Source organism: Gigantopelta aegis, chromosome 12, assembly GCF_016097555.1.
Source record: "Gigantopelta aegis isolate Gae_Host chromosome 12, Gae_host_genome, whole genome shotgun sequence".
NCBI lineage: Eukaryota > Metazoa > Mollusca > Gastropoda > Neomphalida > Peltospiridae > Gigantopelta > Gigantopelta aegis.
The window spans coordinates 38,569,988-38,591,470 of NC_054710.1; the positions used below are offsets into that span (position 1 = coordinate 38,569,988).

General features: G+C 37.9%; 1 protein-coding gene across 1 annotated transcript; it reads left to right on the plus strand.

The window, feature by feature from the left end:
* Positions 1–166: 166 nt before the first annotated feature.
* LOC121386318 (conserved oligomeric Golgi complex subunit 8-like) lies at positions 167–17,717 on the plus strand. Its single transcript, XM_041517184.1, has 13 exons — positions 167–274; positions 1,526–1,597; positions 3,007–3,131; positions 4,150–4,253; positions 4,848–5,019; positions 5,748–5,909; positions 6,792–6,843; positions 7,781–7,944; positions 8,682–8,881; positions 10,672–10,756; positions 12,906–13,090; positions 14,516–14,684; positions 16,117–17,717. Exons 1-13 carry the CDS (start codon positions 211–213, stop codon positions 16,837–16,839), a joined length of 2,277 nt encoding a protein of 758 aa, XP_041373118.1. The 5' UTR covers positions 167–210; the 3' UTR covers positions 16,840–17,717.
* The last annotated feature ends 3,766 nt before the right edge of the window (positions 17,718–21,483 follow it).

Genomic DNA, 21,483 nt, shown 5'->3' on the forward strand with positions numbered 1-21,483 from the left:
CCATTTCCGATACACCTGTAGAGTCTACTAATTTTATTACCAAAGACAATCACACGCACACACACTATACAATATTCTAATAGGTTCCGTGGACGAATCGTCCGGTGGACGAATTGTCTGTGGACGAATTGTCCAGTGGACGAACCGTCTGGAAAGCATTTTTAGCAGGGTCCCCAAAAGGTAAGAAGAATTTAAAACAGAGAAGGAAGAATGGCGTCGATAGACGTGGAAGACGAGAACATTTTGACAACTATATTTAAAAATGCATTTCCAGGTAATAATTTGAAATAAATTACAATGCCAACCATCAATTGAATTGAACTGACGTAATTTACTTAATTCTGCATTAATGATTAAACCCTACAGACGGCATAGTCACGATAGTACCGATGCTTCTGCTGATCCGGTCCCGGTGTCTGTCTCAGTGTGACTGTCTGACAACAGACTCCAAACAGGTCAATCGATTCACTTCCGTGTTATACCTTTAAGGTCGACGACAGTCACTTTTTGCACCCTTGTTTTGATTTCGTATGCATTAAATATAGCATATCTCACTTGAAATCCATATTTCGTAAATTGTACAATTTTTTAATTACAAGATTTTCTTCACACTCGTCCAGGTTCATCGAATCATTGGTAGTCCAGAGAGACGTAGAAAGTGTGGTTCTTTCTGCATCTGGATCTTGTAACATACCCTCTATATAGCCTGTATTCAAAACTTGTGGCACAATGTTTCAACCGTTCTCAACCGAAATAGTGCAACAAACACAAACCAAAAATGTATAACTTACCGTACTCACAAAATCCTGATTGAAGTACTTGCATCATTATTAACAAAATAAGTCTTCAACGACAACCTTAAAAAATATCCCCGCCATTTAAATTTGCTAAGTAGAGTTGAAGCAAAAGTTAAGAATAGTATTGACTTGTGTCCCGTGCACTAGTTCTTACTTAATATTCAAACAACAAAAATGTGGGAATTGGGGTATAAAAATATTAGTGCCAAATACTCAAATATTTCTCGAATTCCTCTCACAACCGATTACAAAATTTTTAATAAATTGTTCAAACGTCTCAAGAATTGATCCATTGTTTTTAATGGAAGCACTGTCCACTAAATGACTCTCAACAGTGTTCTTGCTGCTCCATTTAAGCAGGGCAGGTCACCCCGCTATTGCATTTTGCCACCCCACTTTTGTGTTTTGCTGCCCCTCTTTATTTTTATGCACCCCTCTTTATTTTTCTGCAGCCTACTATGTTTTACAGAACCCAGCTCCGCTATTTCAAAATGCACGTGTAGTCTTTTTCACACAGTGAAAAAAATCGATCAGTTTGCACATCAAAGGCAACAAGTCACAATGTGTATGGAAACGCAACTTGACAATTATTGTAACATAATTTAACAATATTTTTAACAGCCTCCAATATTGTGTCCAGTATCCATTTGTATGTTTGATATACACAATAGCTACAGCCCTGATGCATATACTAATAAGATAAATAATATTAATTTTGTTGTTTTCAGCAAGTTGGCAAGAAAATCCCGACTTTCTTCAGTACTTGGTTGAACTCAGCTCATGTGGAGTGGAAAAGCTTGGTATGAACATTAACATGTGCTTTTTTTTGTTTTTAATGTAAATCAGATTTATATTGCAACATGTGTTTTTTTTTGTTCTGGAGAATATGCACCTTATTGCATGTTTGCGATTTGTAAATTCTACAGACATTTATTGCTATCTGCAATTAAACTAATGTGTGCATATTAATTTTATGAATATAGGTTTGGGATTGAATAACACAAAATTTATATACACCCATTTTGTTTCCTGATTTACAGTAAATTAATTTATCCTAATCTTGTGACAGTTCAATAGATTCACAAAAAATTAAAAAGAATTCTTATAATTACAAACTAAAACAACTTGTGTATCTTTAAATGTACAAATCAGTTATCTTTTGTCCTTCTTATGATCCATTTTCCTGGGACTTACACATTATGGTAGCCCTACTCCCATGGCTAGTGATATTCAATGTTGGGCTAGTAAATAACTACTATTGCCATACCAGACACAGTCTTCGCCTGGAAAGGCGAGTGATCACTCCCGCTCCCCTCCACACTCGCCTGGAGGGTTTTAGGAGAGTGGCAAACTGATCGCCTCTCACTAAAATATTTAATGCATTTTATTTGACACATCATGTGATTGCTCGCCTAGAACAATTTCAGGAGAGTCATCTTCAGCTGGCCTTGATTTTGCTGGTGGCGAGGACTGAGACAGGGCTTCTAGATTATGGTAGCCCCACTCCCATGGCTAGTGATATTCAATGTTGGGCTAGTAAATAACTACTATTGCCGTGCCAGACAGGGCTTCTAGATTATGGTAGCCCTACTCCCATGGCTAGTGATATTCAGTGTTGGGCTAGTAAATAACTACTGTTGCCATGCCAGACAGGGATTCTAGATTATGGTAGCCCTACTCCCATGTCTAGTGATATTCAGTGTTGGGCTAGTAAATAACTACTATTGCCATGCCAGACAGGGCTTCTAGATTATGGTAGCCCTACTCCCATGGCTAGTGATATTCAATGTTGGGCTAGTAAATAACTACTGTTGCCATGCCAGACAGGGCTTCTAGATTATGATAGCCCTACTCCCATGGCTAGTGATATTCAGTGTTGGGCTAGTAAATAACTACTGTTGCCATGCCAGACAGGGCTTCTAGATTATGATAGCCCTACTCCCATGGCTAGTGATATTCAGTGTTGGGCTAGTAAATAACTACTGTTGCCATGCCAGACAGGGCTTCTAGATTATGATAGCCCCACTCCCATGGCTAGTGATATTCAATGTTGGGCTGGTAAATAACTACTATTGCCATGCCCGACAGGGCTTCTAGATTATGGTAGCCCTACTCCCATGGGCCGGCTATTAATGACACCCCTGACTATACGTTTTCAAACAAAATGTGTGAAATTGCAGACACTAATTTTTCTGTATTCTTCTTTTAGCTAGAGAACCCGACCGTCTGGCAGAAGAAAGTGCACAGGTGTTGGAGGAGACACAAGATTTAGCCTTTCACAACTACACAACATTCATACAGACAGCAGACTGCTCCAAAGAGATTTTCCAAGATGTAATCTTCATTTGTTTATAGGATAGCTTTGTATAAATATTCTCAACATAGTGTTTTCCCTACCCAGTGATAAAGCACCATCAGTCTAGGATTGATCCCCGTCTTTGGATCCATTGGGCTATTTCTCCTTCCAGCCAGTGCACCATGACTGGCATTTCAAAGGCTGTGGGATGGTGCATATAAAAGATCCCTTGCTACTAATGGAAAAATGTAGCGGGTTTCCTCTCTAAGACTATATCAAAATTACCAAATGTTTGACATCCAATAGCTGATGATTAAACAAAACAAACTAGCTTGTTTTAGCATGGTGTGGCACCATGCCTCAATAGTCTAGTTAGTGCCATCTTTATGATCTTGTCTTAATCAGTGCCATGCTGTCCTGAGATTAAACAAGCCTTTTTCAATAATTAATTCTAAAATTGCCTTTTTATAACACTCAGAAAATGTATTATTAATTAACAAACTATGCCTGTTATATTTTGCCATTCGTTTATTAAAGCAAGCACATTAATTACATCTATTTTTATTTCAATGAATTAAAGTGTTTAGTCTGCCATGCCGTGCCAAATTTCTAGAGAAAACAATATCCAACAAAATTCATTAAGGGCCATAGTTCTTTATTAGGGTCATATTATTTTAGCAAATTTTGATCACAGATGCGGGGAACATCTTGTTCAGTATCGCATTGTGATTCGCTACGCAAGTTTCAAAGATCACTATCCAATTTTAAAATATTAAACATTACTTGCTAATCAATTTTCAGTTGACTAGAAATATCGCTAATCATGATTTTGAAAATAAAATGTCCCTGAGATAGCTTTTAAACACGGTTTCATTAAAAATTGATACATGCAAAAAATCATGCTCATTGCTAATTCTTTGCTAGTGTTAAGTTATTTTACAGCCCTGTCAGTTCAGATTATTTAGCAATGGCAATTATGATAAATTGTTCATCTGCCTTGTGAAAGGAGATACCATTTTATGATTTGTATGCTGACTGCCATTATTTTCTAATCAGTTCCAGATTATAGAGAAGCACTTGGACAATGTGTTGGACAAACTGCCACCTTTCGCTGAGGAGTGCAACAAAGTCGTGAAGAAGGCACAGGAAATCAGTTCAAGGTAAAGTTGTTTCCAATGTACAGAGTTTTTGATGTAATGCCGCGGAACTTGGAAAATGGGAGGGGCCGTTTGTTCAGATATTATTTAGCTTAACATTTTGTTTTCTTTTGTTTAATGACACCACTAGAGCACAATGATTTATTAATCATCGGCTAATGGATGTCTAACATTTGGTAATTCTGACATATAATTTTGGAGAGGAAACCTGCTATATTTTTCCATTTGTAGCGAGGGATCTTTTATATGCACCATCCCACAGACAGAATGGCACATACCATGGCCTTTGATATTCCAGTCGTGGTGCACTGGCTGGAACGAGAAATAGCCCAATGAGCCCACTGACAGGATCGATCCTAGACTGATGCGCATACAGTGAGCATTTCATTACTAAATTAATACAAGTCGGTCAACAGATGAACACACTAACTCTCCAGCAACACACACAACAGCACTATCGCCTGATCTAGATCCTGTTAAACAATCATTTATCTTTGTTTCAGTCGACAGATGAACACACTGACTCTCCAGCGACACACACAGCTGCACTATCGCCTGATCTAGACCCTGTTAAACAATCGTTTCTCTTTGTTTCAGTCGACAGATGAACACACTGACTCTCCAGCGACACACACAACTCCTGGAGATTCTCGAAATGCCGCAGTTAATGGACACCTGTGTGCGGAATGGTTACTATGAGGAGGCGTTGGAACTTGCATCCCACGTCAAACGACTCGAGAAGAAACTCTCAAATATTCCTGTTATAATGGTACAGTAATTAAATCATATAATATGTTGTCACCGCTAGCTCTGACACTCACCAGATTTGCCCATTGCTAATTTTGAAAACAATAAGGGAATTTTATAAAATTTTTGGCGAAGTAATTTCATGTAGTTTTCATGTAATATTTTTATTTTTTTAAAAAGAACTCTGAGCTTCTACAATTTTTTAGGTTTAATTACTAGATAATTTGGTGAAATGTTCGGCTCACCCAGTGGTAAGCCTGGTTCTTGGTACAGTTATTTGTTTTATCACACAGTCCTGTTCCAAAACATAATACACCGTACATAAAACAGTAAAATATAAAACTGACTTTCCATATGTCCGTCTGACATGCAACATTAGTCATACGTGAAAACACCTTCCATATATACAATTTCACGGACTGATGGGTTATTTTAATGTATGTTTTAATGCACTATACTGCATAAATTGGGTAAAGTCCGAGGACTGTGATGAAATTCCAGGTCAGTCAGGACACATCATCAGCAAATGACGCATTGAATTGCAATTAAAACGGTTTCACATAACGTGTGACGGACACTCACAGACATATGGAAGCAGGAGAGCATTTTTTGTGTGTGACAGAAGCAAAGATTGCACATATAGAAAGCCATCCTAAGACTTGTATTTTGAGCTGTTTAGAAAAAAATTGTGATTTCATTCACTAATCCTAGTGATATCATTCCTGCCTATCACCTTGTTAAATATTTCAGGGTATTGTGAACGACATCAAGACTTCTACTCAGCTAATGCTGAACGAGCTTTTACAACAGTTGCGGACTAACCTACAGCTGCCTGCGTGCCTTCGTGTGATTGGATATCTCCGACAGATGGACGTGTTCACGGAGGCGGAGCTTAGGATCAAATTCCTCCAGGTGTTTTGGGGTTGTTTTTTTTAAAATATATATATTATATTTATATATATATATATACAATAGAATCTCGTTGGCTCGACCTCAGAAGGGTGGAACACACCGTAACGCTCTAACCAAAAACGAAGTCCTGAGTTTTTGGTTCGGTAAACCCTTATATTAACTGCTGATGGGTCAAACATGTCAGTGTCAACTATAAGGCTACATTTTTCCATTAGTAGATAAGGATCTTTTATATATGCCATCCCACAGACAAGGATAGCACATACCACAGCCTTTGATATACCAGTCACGGTGCACTGGCTGTAACGAAAAATGGCCCAATTGGTCCACCAATGGGGATCGATCCCAGACAGACAGCGCATCAGGCGAAAGCTTTACCTCGTCCCGCCCCATGTTTGGCCTTGTAGGAGCCAATATCTTTTCACCAAATGTCACTTCCATTAAATAATATAAGGGAGAAGTTAATTGTAAATCACCCGTCAGTGGACCCATTGGGCTATTTCTCGTTCCAGCCAGTACTCCACAACTGGTGTAACAAAGGCTGTGGTATGTACTACCCTGTCTGTGGGATGGTGCATATAAAAGATCCCTTGCTGCTAATCGAAAAGAGTAGTCCATGAAGTGGCGTCAGCGGGTTTTCTCTTTCAATATCTGTGTGGTTCTTAACCATATGTCTGACGCCATATAACCTTAAATGTGTTGAGTGCGTCATTAAATAAAACATTTCATTCCTTAATTGTAAATTACAAACAATGGAGTGTTCATTTTATTTTATTTTATGTAATTAGCAAGATATCACATATTTACTACTACTTTAAAAGTGGTAAGTGTCCCATTCTCAATAAAGATTTGTTACTAAATTATTGTTGTTTTTAATTGTAGGCTCGAGACTCCTGGTTTCAAAGTATTCTGAATGCTATACCACATAACGATCGTAAGTTTAATCATTGTCACATAACGATCGTAAGTTTAATCATTGTCACATAACAATTATAAGTTTAATCATTGTCACATAACGATCGTAATTTTAATAATTGTCACATAATGATCGTAAGTTTAATAATTGTCACATAACAATTATAAGTTTAATCATTGTCACATAACGATCGTAAGTTTAATCATTGTCACATAAAGATCGTAAGTTTAATCATTGTCACATAAAGATCGTAAGTTTAATCATTGTCACATAACGGTCGTAACTTTAATCATTGTCACATAACGGTCGTAACTTTAATCGTTGTCACATAACAATCAAAGTTTAATAATTGTCACATAACGATCGTAAGTTTAATCATTGTCACATAACAGTGGTAAGTTTAATCATTGTCACATAACAATCGTAAGTTTAATCGTTGTCACATAAAGATCGTAAGTTTAATCATTGTCACATAACGATCGTAAGTTTAATCATTGTCACATAATGATCGTAAGTTTAATCATTGTCACATAACAGTGGTAAGTTTAATCATTGTCACATAACAGTTGTAAGTTTAATCATTGTCACATAACGATCGTAAGTTTAATCATTGTCACATAACAATCGTAAATTTAATCGTTGTCACATAACAATCGTAAGTTTAATCATTGTCACATATCAATCGTAAATTTAATCAAACTGGGCTCTTGTTTTCTCTATATACATGTAGGTATCAGTTATCTATGTTGTTAGTTTTTTCAACTTATTTGCACATCTCTCTGAACATGGTATTTAACCTTCTTGTCACCTGATTAATTTTTGACAAAAACCACATTGAGGGTTACAAATGTATTTATTTTAGGATTTGACAGTTTTAAGATCTCTTACTATGAACAAACTGGGCTCTGGTTTTCTCTATGTATCAGTTACCTATATTGTTTTTGTTTTATTTCAGCTTATTTGCATATCACGAAGACTATAGAGGCAAGTCGCGTCCATCTGTTTGACATCATCACCCAGTACCGAGCCATCTTCTCCGACGAGGATCCGCTGCTGAGCGTCTCCCATGACGACGTGATAAACGAGACTGCTCTCTTCCATGGCTGGGTCGTCAGAAAGGTATCTCATGGAACACAGTATTTAAAGGGATATTCACAGAAACATATTTCCAGCTAGAAGAGCTTTTTGTCTTTTCAACATTACCTGTCCTCAACAAGTGCACCTTCCTCTGCCCCCCCCCACCCCCCATGCAAGTTTGACTCTTAAAAACAGAGCCAAAGAAAAGACGTCTGAACCCGACGGCGAAGAGAAAAAGAAGGAAGATAAAGTCACAGGACCAGAACTACAGGGAGCATACAGTAGAAGAATTTTAGGCCATCCCTTTGGCTGTTGGGATGTTCAGACCAGACCGCTTGTGTGTGTGTGGGGGGGGGGGGGGGGGGATGCACTTGTTGAGGACAGGTAATGTATCTATAAAAGAGAAAACACTCCAAGTTTTCTCTATTTTTTTTATCTCGCCTTTATGAAGTGATATAGGTATTACTTTTTTTGTTGGAACCAACAGCGTTAACTTTTGCATTGAAACTTGGTTTATTGTTTCATTTATGAATGTTCATCACAATGTTTATGAATTTTTTTTAAATTAAATTAAATTTTTTTATTGAATATTTTGTTCATTTAATGGGATTTATTTTTTACTTTGATTTTTGTTTAGCTTGCATTGAGATGAACATCTGTCAGCGACATTGTAAAAGTATGGAGGCAAGACATTTCATTTTGTGTAATTTATGATAATTAAAATTTCATATTGATTCCATTTGCAACGGGACATAAAAGACTTGTGTTTTATCTTCCAGGTGTCCCAGTTTCTGAATACCCTTGAAGTCGACCTTCAGCGAGGCGTCGGGGGTCGTCTGGACTCCCTGCTGGGTCAGTGTATGTACTTCGGTCTGTCATTCAGCAGGGTGGGGGCGGACTTCCGGGGACTCCTCGCACCCATATTCCAGACCGCAGCAATTGTCTATTTCAGAGCCGCTCTTGCAGAAGCTAATAAGAAGTTTGTTGAATTTTTTTTCTTTTGAACATTTTTGAGTTTCTGACAGTTCTATAATTGAGGACTGTCATATTCGGGGGTAGGGGGAGAGACAGGAATCACATAATTTATAATTTATTTTTTGCAGAATTTTATACCTAAGTATACTTCCAAACCATAAGGGGGTGGGATGTAACCCACTGGTACAGCACTCACTCGATGCATGGTCGGTCTGGGATCGATCCCTGTCGGTGGGCCCATTGAGCTATTTCTCGTTCCAACCAGTGCACCACGACTGGTATATAAAAGGCTGTGGTATGTACTACCCTGTCTGTGGGATGGTGCATATAAAAGATCCCCTGCTGCTAATCGAAAAGAGTAGCCCATGAAGTGGTGACAGTGGGTATCCTCTCTCATTATCTGTGTGGTCTATAACCATATGTTTGACGCCAGATAACCGTAAATAAAATGTGTTGAGTGTGTCATTAAATAAAACATTTCTTTCTTTCCAAACCATAAGAGAGATCATGTTAAATATTCATGAAAAGAGAAAACATGAAAACTTTTCTTCAGTTTGTATTGTATGCTGTCATAATATTTTAGTTTTTCACTACATTAATTTCTACTAAATTTGTCACTATTGTTCATGTGCATCAGAAGTGTTATGGGGCAGCAGTCAAATATATAGATAGTACTAAACCAAATAACTTCCAGCTGGGTCAAAGTTTGAGGTGCACTCAACTTTTGATAGAGAAGTTAACACCACAAGTCCTGTGATTGGTGATAAATGTGAGTGTGTTGGTTGTAAAAAAAAAAAGAAGTTTCATCTGGGTAAAAGAAAGATGCAATTTTACTTCATCTAGTACCACTGAGTCAAGTAGCATTGTGCTTGAAACATGTATGGGGTACCTGTAAAAAAACAAGTACTAGAATTTTGTGTGGAGCTAGGGTAGTCATAGACTCTACCCGTTGTCTCAGAAATGATTAGCTTGACTCCCATTTTTTTCTTATTCACTTTAAGGGTGAGGGGTGGTAGTAGTTTTATCTGTGGTGTTTATGTTGATTGATACGCTGCAGGTAGGAGTTTTAGCCACATATGTTACTATTGTCATCTATGGGATTTGATTTGGTAATGTACTCCCTAGAAGGTAGTGTTGGGGGAAGGGGGTGGAGAATGCGGTGTGATAGAGCCTCTTACGCTACGTCAGTGAGAAGAGGTGGGCAAATAGCACTGGTTCCTCAACTTGGAAGGTTATACATTGTCCCTTCCATTTGAAATGGCCCCCTCTACCCAGAGGGTTGAGACATAGCCCAGTGGTAAAGCACTCGCTTGATGCGCGGTCAGTTTAGGATCAATCCCCATCGGTGGACCCATTGAGCTATTTCTTGTTCCAGCCAGTGCTCCATAACTGGTGTAACAAAGGCCGTGGTATGTACTATCCTGTCTGTGGGATGGTGCATATAAAAGATCCTTGCTGCTAATCGAAAAGAGTAGCCCATGAAGTGGCGACAGCAGGTTTCCTCACTCAATATCTGTGTGGTCCTTAACCATATGTCCAACGCCATATAACCGTAAATAAAATGTGTTGAGTGCGTCGTTAAATAAAACATCTCCTTCCTTCCTTCCTTCCATCCATATAACCGTAATTAAAATGTGTTGAGTGTGTTGTTAAATAAAACATTTCCTTCCTTCCTTCTCCCCATTTGGTGGTATTTTCTGATGGCTATGCTGTTATACATGATAAAATGTCCAAAACAAGAAAAATTGTTGTTTGATCAAATGTACATTTTTAATAAAGGTAATTTTATTTCAGTTTTGAAGAAAACATGCAGTCATACAACTTGTTGGGTGTGACATCGACGGGGGGCACTGTTGCAGCATACGGCTCCATATCTCAGGTGAGAGATTTGTTAATAATTGGGGTGGGGAGGATGCTGGGGAAAGAGTGCATTATACATTATGCATGTTTGTATGCCTTTATAGACCGTAGGTGCCTGTTGTAAATGTTGCATCTTCTGCATTAAAAATTAGATTTTAAAACAGGGATCGAAACTCACCAAAAAATATGGTGGCCCAAAAAATAATAACGGATGTTGGCAAATTATGGTAAGAGAAGCACAAGCAAGATTTTAATGTTGAATACAAATATTAATAGTGGCTCATAGGTTATAGCGCTAAAGAAGATCACCCACATAATATTATTTGGGCGACTAATGCCATTATTTTTTAAATATTTGTTGCCCACATCGGACATTGGTTGCATTTGGCGACCTGGTCACAGGCCCTTTCAAGGCCTGTTTAAAAACAAGTAACACAAATCAGTGATAAAATGCTCACGGATTGATTTCCGTCAGTGGGTGGGCCCACCACGGGTGTCAAAGGCCATGGTATGTACTGTCCTGTCTGTGGGATGGTGCACACAAAACATCCCTTACTGCTCATTGAAAAGTGTAGCCCATTGAGTGGTGGTAGAGGGTTTCCTTTCTAATTATCTGTGTTATTTTCAACTATACACCTGGAAATTAATTAAGCATCATCTAGTTCTGATGATGGGGTTTAAATTTCACAAGGGGCGGGACGTAGCCCAGTGGTAAAGCACTCGCTTGATGCGCGGTCGGTCTAGGATCGATCCCCGTCAGAGGGCCCATTAGGTTATTTCTCGTCCCAGCCAGTGCACCACGACTGGTATATCAAAAGCTATGGTATGTGCTATCCTGTCTGTGGGATTATGCATATAAAAGATCCCTTGCTATTAATGAAACAAATGTAGCGGGTTTCCTCTCTATGACTAGCTAAATGACCATGCGTTCGACATCCTATAGCTGATGTTGAATAAATCAATGTGTTCTAGTGGTGTAGTTAAACAAAAACAAACTTTTAAAATATTTTACAAGTATATGTATACATTCTACGAAAGTAATGTTCTGAGGATAATGAAAAACATTGACAGCGAGTGGCATTGTTGTTATATCAACATTTAATGTGTTTAGGAAAAAAGACCGAAAATATAATTGTACAAGAAAATGTATGATAATTAACTATGAAGATGGAATTACACCGCTGAGCTTCTCGTAAGTTATTTATTTATGCGGTCTCGGTAAATATCCAGTAGATACAGAACATGTAAAAATTCAGGTTTAAACTATGTGGGCACAGACAATTACTTCTAAACGCCTTTTTGGCTGTAATGCAAATAAGATGGTGCTTCATTCACATCCAGGTGTATACAGAGATGCCAACCATTACGAATTTGGCGGAATCATTACGAATTTAAAGCATAGATTATGCTATTACGATTGTCTTGTTCGAAATTCCAGTTTTTGAAAGAAAATCGTAATTTCGCGTATTTGGTGTCAGATTGTATTTTGGAAGGCACAAATGTTGTAAACACCGAAGAAATGGAACTTTTTCTGTCTTTACTGTCAACAATCATAGATTGGTTTCCTGCCTTGTTCTTTAAACTTATGGATTCCGAATAGCGAGCATAGCAAGCGTGACGATATAGAATAAACCAGTCTAGCAATTGGTCTTCTAAATAGCCCCAATGTTTGCCGATTAGGTACGGCCTTGAACTTGACTTTACCAAAATGTTGAAAAACGCACTCCTGAGCCATCACTGATAACATTCCTATTTTGGTGGGTGGAATTCCTATTTTTGAAGGCCTGGATTCCTGTGACACTCCAACTAGGGTTGGCATCTCTGTGTATGTATATGTTTGATGCCATATAACTATAGCTAAAATGTGTTGAGTGTGTCATTAAAAATACCCATTTCTTTCTTTCTAGGTAGGACAGAGTTAGCTAAAACGTGTTGGAGTGCATCGTTAAAAATACTTATTTCTTTCTTTTCTAGGTAGGAGAGTTAGCTAAAATGTGTTGAGTGTATCGTTAAAAATACCTATTTCTTTCTTTTCTAGGTAGGAAAGTTAGCTAAAACATGTTGAGTGTGTTGTTAAAAATACCCATTTGTTTCTTTTCTTGTTGGGACAGGGTTAGCTCAAATGTGTTGAGTACATCATTAAAAATACCCATTTGTTTCTTTTCTAGGTAGGACAGAGTTATCCTCCCACCGTTCTGCTCGACTTTTACCCACTGGCGTCATATTGTAACCATGTGCTGGTGGCGTTTAACGAACTGCGTCTCTGCGCTCCAGTTAATCTAGCATGTGATGTCGCAGACGCCCTGCAGAGGTCACTACTAGAGGTCAACAGAGTCATTCTGGCTTTTTTCAGGTTAGCTAAATAGTGTGTTCAAATCTCTTTGATGGAAGGTGGGCCTAAAGCCTAGATTGCAATTTACAACACGACACAGCTCAACTGTCGAGTTGAGTCGCATCAGTATTGAAAAAACAGTTATCTGCGACTGATTTTTAGTCAGCCCGACAGCATTGGACATGACCAATGTTCGGTGGCAGAAGACAGCCATCATATATTGTGAAAGGGTCATGGCTTGCAACGTGACCGTCTAATTAGTTGCATCGTCTAATGTGACCTAGGCTTAACGGGACATTCCTGAGTTTGCTGCAATTTTTAAGATGTTATGGACTAACAGAGACTTTTTAACGATTGTAATTACGTAACAAATATATTTTTTTGCATAAAATATTAGTGGCTGTATATTAAATGTGTTTCTGATTGTTCTAATATTTGTACTAGGTAAAATTTCTATTTTTTTCCTAAAATAAATTGTTCGTGCGTACGAAATTATTTGAAGACAAAATCCAGTTTGGGCTTCTTACAAATATTAAGACGACAAGAAACACATTGAATATATAGACACTGATATTCTAAACAAGACAATATATTTAATATGTAAGTTTAATCTTAGAAATAGTTTATTAGTGGAAACATCTTAGATTGCAGCAAACTCGGGAATGTCCCTTTAAGACCATGTGTCAGAATTATCAAATGTTTGACATCCAACAGCAGTGTGTATACTACCAAATCAAATCCCATGGACGACAATAGTAACATATGTGGCTAAAACTCCTACTTGCAACTTATCAACCGACATAAACGCCACGGATATAAATACTACCACCCCTTACACTTAAAGTGAATCAGAAAAAAATGGGGGTCAAGCTGCTCGTTTCTGAGATAACGGGTAGCGTCTATGACTACCCTAGTTTCGCACAAAATTTGAGTACTTTTTTTTACAGGTACCCCATACATGTTTCAAGCAGAAGGCTACTTGACACATTGGTACTAGATGAAATAAAATTGCACTTTTTTTTTTTCCCCAGATAAAACTATTATTTTTTACAACCAACACACTCACATTTATAACCAATCACAGGACTTGTGGTGTTCACTTCTCTATCAAAAGTTGGGTGCACCTCGAACTTTGACCCAGCCGGAAGTTATTTGGTTTAGTACTACCAGCAGATGCTGAAGATCATGTTAAACAAAACAAACTTTAAATTCAAATATATATGTACAAACTTTATTAAAAAAATATTTTGTTTTCATTTTAAAAGCCGATGATAGTTGTATTTACTGGTACGACCATGTCCATCGGCAATGACATGGAGATTGCCGTTGAGTTTTTAATTCTCATTGATACGTTTTGCTGTGGACTATATTCCTTCTCTCTTTTTTAACGTCATGTTAAGGGTAAAATTGTTTGTTTATATTATTTTTTTTTTTTTTTTCCAACAGAGCTGAAGAGACGACGTTCAATGTGGAGGAGAAGGACCAGTTTGGTCAATTCTGTGCGACGTATGTGACCGACCTACTTCCGTACATGAACAAGTGTCTGCATGTTCTCTTTCCTCCATCGCAGCTGGCTGGTGCTCTCGGTGTATCCGTGTCAGAAATGTCAAAACTGGTATGACTTTCAGTTGTTGTTATATTCAAGCTTTATATTGTTGTTGGGGCGGTATGTAGCCCAGTGGTAAAGTGTTCACTTGATGCACGGTCGGTTTTGGGATCAATCCCCATCGGTGGGTCCATTGGGCTATTTGTCATTCCAGCCAGTGCACCACGACTGGTGTATAAAAGGCCATGGTTTGTGCTATCCTGTCTGTGGGATGGTGCATATTAAAGATCCCTTGCTACTAATGAAAAAATGTAGCAGGTTTCCTCTCTATGACTGTGTAAAAAAATGACCATATGTTTGACATCCAATAGCCGATGATTACTAAATCATTTTTTTATTTTTTTAAAATTGTTTTTAATTATTATTATTTAACTTTTTTTTATTCCACTGCCCCCTTTCCTTTCTCTCCTTTGAATTCCATCTAATTTCTTCCCGAACTGGCAGCTCTTCCTGTCTTTCAACTTCTTTCACTGTCCACCTCCATATCCCAGTCCTTGTGTATCCAATCGCGACAGGTGGCTATCCATGCTACACACCTGCCATTTCCCATCAGCTTTTAGCTGTGGGCTTAGTCTGATTTTTCGGAGAGTGTTCAGTAATGAATTATTAAGAGGCATTTGTAACCACTTACTATACTCCCCTACTACCAGCGGTTGTCAGTGCCAATTAATTTTTTTTACTTCAGCTAAAACAAATGTTGAAGAAAAGTAATTTGCTTCCGCCAATATAGACATGGATCTAAAACATCTGCATCGATCCCTGTCTATTGCCCATTGGTCTATTTCTCATTCAGCCAATGCACCACAACTGGTATATCAAAGGCCATGGTATGTGCTATCCTGTCTGTTGGATGGTGCATATAAAAGATCCCTTGCTACTGATGAAAAAATGTAGCAGGTTTTCTCTCCGAGTCTATATGTCAAATTTACCAAATGTTAGAATTCCAATAGCCGATGATGATTAATAAATCAATGTGCTCTAGTGGTGTCGTTAAACAAAATCGTGGAGTTTTTAAGTCTCCATGGTACTTTTTGCTGTGGACTATATTCCTCTTGTTTTTTTAACGTCATGTCTTTTGCTGTAGACAGACTAAGTGTAAAATTGTTCGTTTATTACTTCTTTTTTAGTGTTAACTTAAAACAGTACCTAGAATTTTCTAAAAATAAATGATCAGTTTTGGTAAATTTAGGGTATGCACATGTGCAGGAAATTATGCAAGGGTAGGGGTAGACTGTGTGGTGAGCGAATTTCTAGGGGATTCAAGTTATACTCCCTTGGAAATTACATTTTAAAAAAGACAATTTGCCATGATCCTAATCCCCCCTCCCTATATATGCCTTCAAGATTTTGATACCATAATTTCCCCCCTTCCTATATGTGCCTGCAAATAATCATGCTTGCAATGTTAATTGATATTTATTTATCTTCTTTTTTTTGTCAGGGTAATGTCGGAGTGATTGACTTACAAGCAGTCATCACCCAAGTGGAACATCTTATTCCTATAATAGAAGAACATCAACCTCCAGCATCAACTACAGCAACAGCTACACCAACATCCAGTGTGGTTACATCAGCTACCACGACACCAGCGGTTACCGCAACAACCGATTCTCTCATTCCTGGACCCAATTCAGATCTACTGACTCCATCGTCTGCTGAAGCTAACCAATCAGAAGTGGTTTCTCAGATCGAACATCCTACTGACCAATCAGATCTCTCGAGCCATCTGTCTTCTCAGACTGAAGAAGTGACTAGCCAATCACAAACTGCACAGCCAGAATCAGAGACTAGCCAATCAGAACCTTCTCTGCCTGAAGCAGTGACTAGCCAATCAGAACCTTTAGAGCCAGAAGCTGACTCAGCAACTAACCAATCGGAAGCAAGTAAACAAGATATTACAATTTCAAAGACTCCAGAAGGTGCCGACACAAATGCTGCACAGATCAGCGATCAGGTTTCAAATGAGAGTGGGGTTGGTGAAACTGTCACTGAACAAGAAGGAAATGATGAGATCGATTTAGATAATCTGCCCTTTGAATTCGATTCTAGTACGTCACTCGCTAGTGGATCCCAAGAGCTAAACATTGACACTAGTTTGGCTGCAAGTTTGGCAAGCAATGTTATTTTAGGTTCACCATCTCCATCTGAGAACAAGCAAGATTAATGTCAATTTTGATCAATTATATTTAATTCAAATGTAAGATACACATACACATATCATTACAATAGGAACAGTAAGACTTTGTTTTCCATTAATGCGATTCCATACGTGGAAATCTGATTTTCCATATCTGTATTTTCGCAAGTGGATTACTATTTTTAAAATCTTTATGTTGTTGAAGTTTACTTGTAAGCTGAAAGTAAATTGTTTGTGTTATGACGCCACCTTGTTGAAAACCTGCACCTGAAAAAAATCACTCGTTGACATGTTTTTCATTTGAATTGCATCTCCTTATTAAAGGTGCAGACTCTAGTTTCAACCCGTAAAAATGGACACTAATTTTGGTTAAGTTGCAAACCTGTAACACATTTGAATAACGTTACAAGAGAGTGACACAAGTGTCTGTAACGTTGACACTGTGAAATATCGTTAAAAATAGACTAAAACTCGACTCCATAACAGTTATTTGTCAAACGCATGTGCATTTTTAAAAGTATGAAAAATGCATTTTGTGGTATTAGAAACACCAGGATGACCAGAAACACTTGGGTTGAATGGAAATGGATTCTCAAAACAATAAAATATAAGTAATGTTTGATTTCAGTGATCATAAACGGCTCTAATAGTGAAAAATGTACATTAGTGTTTAAAAACTAGCGTCACTCTGTCCCTTTAACAAAGAACCTGTACATGATTAGCAACTAGTATTTAATGTTATAAAATTGTGTAGTGATCTCCGAAACTCAAGTAGCAAATTGCGACATGATACTGAATAAAATGTTCCCTCCTCTCTTAAGCAACATTGCATTGCCCTCACAAGTCGTTTTGCCCAGTGGTAAAGCACTTGCCTGATGCACATTTGATCTAGGATCGATCCCTGTCGGTTGCCCATTGGGCTATTTCTTGTTCCAGCTTGTGCATCACGACTGGTATATCAAAGGCCATGGTATGTGCTGACCTGTCTGTGGGATGGTGCATATAAAAGAACCCTTGCTACTCATGGAAAAATGTAGCAGATTTCCGCTGTAAGACTATATGTAAAAATTAGATGATGATTAAGAAATCAATGTATTCTTGTGCTCTGTGAGATGGCAACGTTGCCAGAGTTTTTAGTGAGTTAGGCTTCTAATTATTATCAGTGTGACAAGTTATACCTGTTTTTGAGGTATGTAATTCAGTAATATAAACACATTGGGCCAAATTTTGTTTACGATGCCTGTTTTTCTTAGATGCAGGTGTTTTGAGCATTGTAAATGTATGTTAAACACGTTTAGGACATAAACAGGCATTGTAAATTTGATCTGCAGCTGTATGTAGGTTCCAGAATGTTGTACCTGCTTCAAATAAATTATAATGAAATTATTGGTATTAAACATTTTGGGCTTGGCATATATTCCTAATTTTAAAGGGGCGGGATGTAGCTCAATGGTACAGCATTCGCTTGATGCACGGTCGGTCTGGGATCGATCCCCATCGGTGGGCCCATTGGGCTATTTCTCGTTCCAGTCAGTATAACACAACTGGTATATCAAAGGCTGTGGTATGTGCTATGTGTGATGATTCATATAAAAGATCCCTTGTTGTTAATCGAAAAGAGTAGCCCATGAAGTGATGACAGGGTTTCTTCTCAATATGTGTGTGGTCCTTAACCATATGTCCGACACCATATAACCGTAAATAAAATGTGTTGAGTGTGTCGTTAAATAAAACGTTTCCTTCCTTCCTAATTTTAAAAAGCGTTTGTTTATTACATTGAATCGTGATGTTTTATTGAGGGTTTTCACATAGGTTGTTAAATGTTTTGTACGTACATAAATAGGCAGCAGCCTAGTATTGATATATATTGTATATATGGTAAAATGAAAATAAAGCATTGAAAATTTGTGTTTGTCTAATACATACATTTGATAATTCATGAATGGTGTGGAGGAATTTTAATGTAAATTATAAATTTGATAAAATTGTCATAACCTATAAATTAGAGGGGCCTTATTTTCGAAGCCATCTTAGCGCTGCGAAATCGTAAAACCATCGAAAGCTATGACATTATTATGGCATGTGCTGTAGTGACGTCATTGCCTACAATTGTTTTACGATTTCATAGCTCTAAAAGATAGCTTCGAAAATTCTTAGTCGGGTCTCTGAAAATTTCGATAACGATAGTTTCTTTCGCACACTGCTCGCACGTGTAGTTTCTCATTTCATTTCATTTCAAGTTATTTTCGTGCTTGTATCCAATTAAAGTTCAATCACGCTGTCCTGGGCACACATCTCGGCTATCTGTTCTGTCGGTCCAGGACAGTGGGTTTGTTGTTAGTGGTCAGTGAGAGAGAAGAGGGTGTAGAAGTCTTACACCTACCCATTGAGTCGTTAAAACTCACTCTGGATGGGAGCCGGTACCAGGTTGCGAACCCTGTACTTACCAGCCGTATATCCGATGGCTTAACCACGACGCCACCGAGGCCGGTGTAGTTTTGCATAAACAATGTTTTTGTAACATTGCTTACATCAAGACACTGACTTCAGCTTCTGTAGGCCTTAGGGTTCATAGTGGTCTTTAAGTTCCTTGAAAGTCTTTTAATTGGGAAAAATTATTTTTAGGTCTTTGCAAATCTTTGAATTGTAATAAAAGTCTTTAAATTCTCACAAATCATAGCCAAAGCAATGATGATATCTATTACAGCTGCATGTATTTGATATTTTCCAGTTACAAGGTTATAATCTGTCATGATGCATGTAAAAAGGCTTAATTTCTTGCCATGGACAGCAACGTAAACAAACTGATTTGGTATTTTTATCGCATTCTAGTGTCTTTGACCGCTGTGTGAAAGTCTTTGAAAGTGTTTCTTCTTCTGCATTCAAGCTATGGTTGATCATGTTTTAGATTTGGAGTTTGGTTGTGGTGATAAAAAAAGCTTTCTCTGTCAAGTCTTCTTTGGAACCCCAAAGCTTGACAGCCAGTCTTGCTCCGTTTGGCCAGTGCTTTATCCTGGCTTCATCGTAGAGGGGGCAGAATTGCAGGGTGTGATCTGGAGACTGTGGTCCATGGGGCTTAATTCACAAAGCTCTCTTAGGCTCTGCTAGACACCAAAGCATTCTCTTTGCAAGTCTTTTAGCATTGCACTGCGAGATTGCAAAGTTGCGAGACTTGGTGAATTAGGCCCCTGTTTAACATGGACATTCATCAGTGAAAGTGTTTGAAAATGGCAGGTAAAAGTCTCTGAAAAGTCTTTGAATTTGTTTGGTCTTTTAGGCTATGAACCCTGCTTAAAACGACTAAAATCTAATCAGATATTCAATAATGAATATAATAAAATAAACCCCAAAATGTAATAAAATAAAACCCGAAATACCATACAGTGATTTTAGTTTAAAAACATGTTGAAAAATAATAGTTTTATTGGGGTTTTTTTTTTTAACAAATACAAGGTATTGAGATGTTTTGGGGGCGGGGTGATGTTTTCTTTAAAAAGGTACCCAATCTGCGAGTTTAGCAGAGTTGAGTCAGAAGTGTAAGATTTTAAATTGGACTCTGAAAAATTGCGAGAGCGATAGTTTCATTCGCTGGTATAAGTATAGTTTGCTTTAACCCATTTTTCTTTCACGCGTTGAATTTATGACATCATTTACATGTCCATAATGGGTTACCTAAAAATGAAATGGGTTACCTGAATTTGTTTTTGCGTAACCCATAAATGGTTTTTACGCAAATTCTCAGAGCCTGGAGTTATGAAAAATCACCATATTCAGAAATCCCCATATTCAATGCCTGAAACCTTATGTAATACAGCAGGCTGCAAATTAATTACAAAAGGGAGTCAAAACTGACTGCAATACACAAGAAGCAAACACACTATTAAATGAAAAAAACAGCTTCACTTCAGAATTCAATAATAAATTCAGAACTCTAAGAATTAAAAAAAAAAAATTGAAAACTATTTAGGGCTAACAACCAAAGACGTTCAGAAAACCCATTTCACTTTGCATAATCTGTTTTGACTATTTATTAATGATGTCTGAAATTTAATAGGGGAATGAAACATGGTGCCTGAGCCATAGATATACAATATAAATTGTCAAAGTCCTAGTAATGAAACGCCAACATGGAAGAAATGTATAAAGTTTCTAGATGCAGAAACCAGAATGAAGATAATAAACTCACTGACAATGAAGACGTCACTGAATTCAGATGATGAAGAACGCTGGGCAGTGGCACCAACTATACGACACCCGCATACGTACACACACACACACACACACACAAGCACCAACGCATACTCACAGAGACACATATTATGCATACACGCATACACTTGGACACACGCATAAACAAACACAGACGCACACATACACACACTCTCTCTCTCTCTCTCTCTCTCTCTCTCTCTCTCTCTCTCTCACACACAGACGCTTAGGCCTACACAAACACAGACACATGTATATCCATACACAGACGCACACACACGTATACACACACATACGCATACACACAAACACACGTATACACACGCACGCATACACACACAATACATACATAACACACACGCACGCATACATACAAACACACAACTATAACACGCGCTCACAAACGCGCTACAGATACACACACAGCGAGAGAGACATGCACACACACACACACACACACAC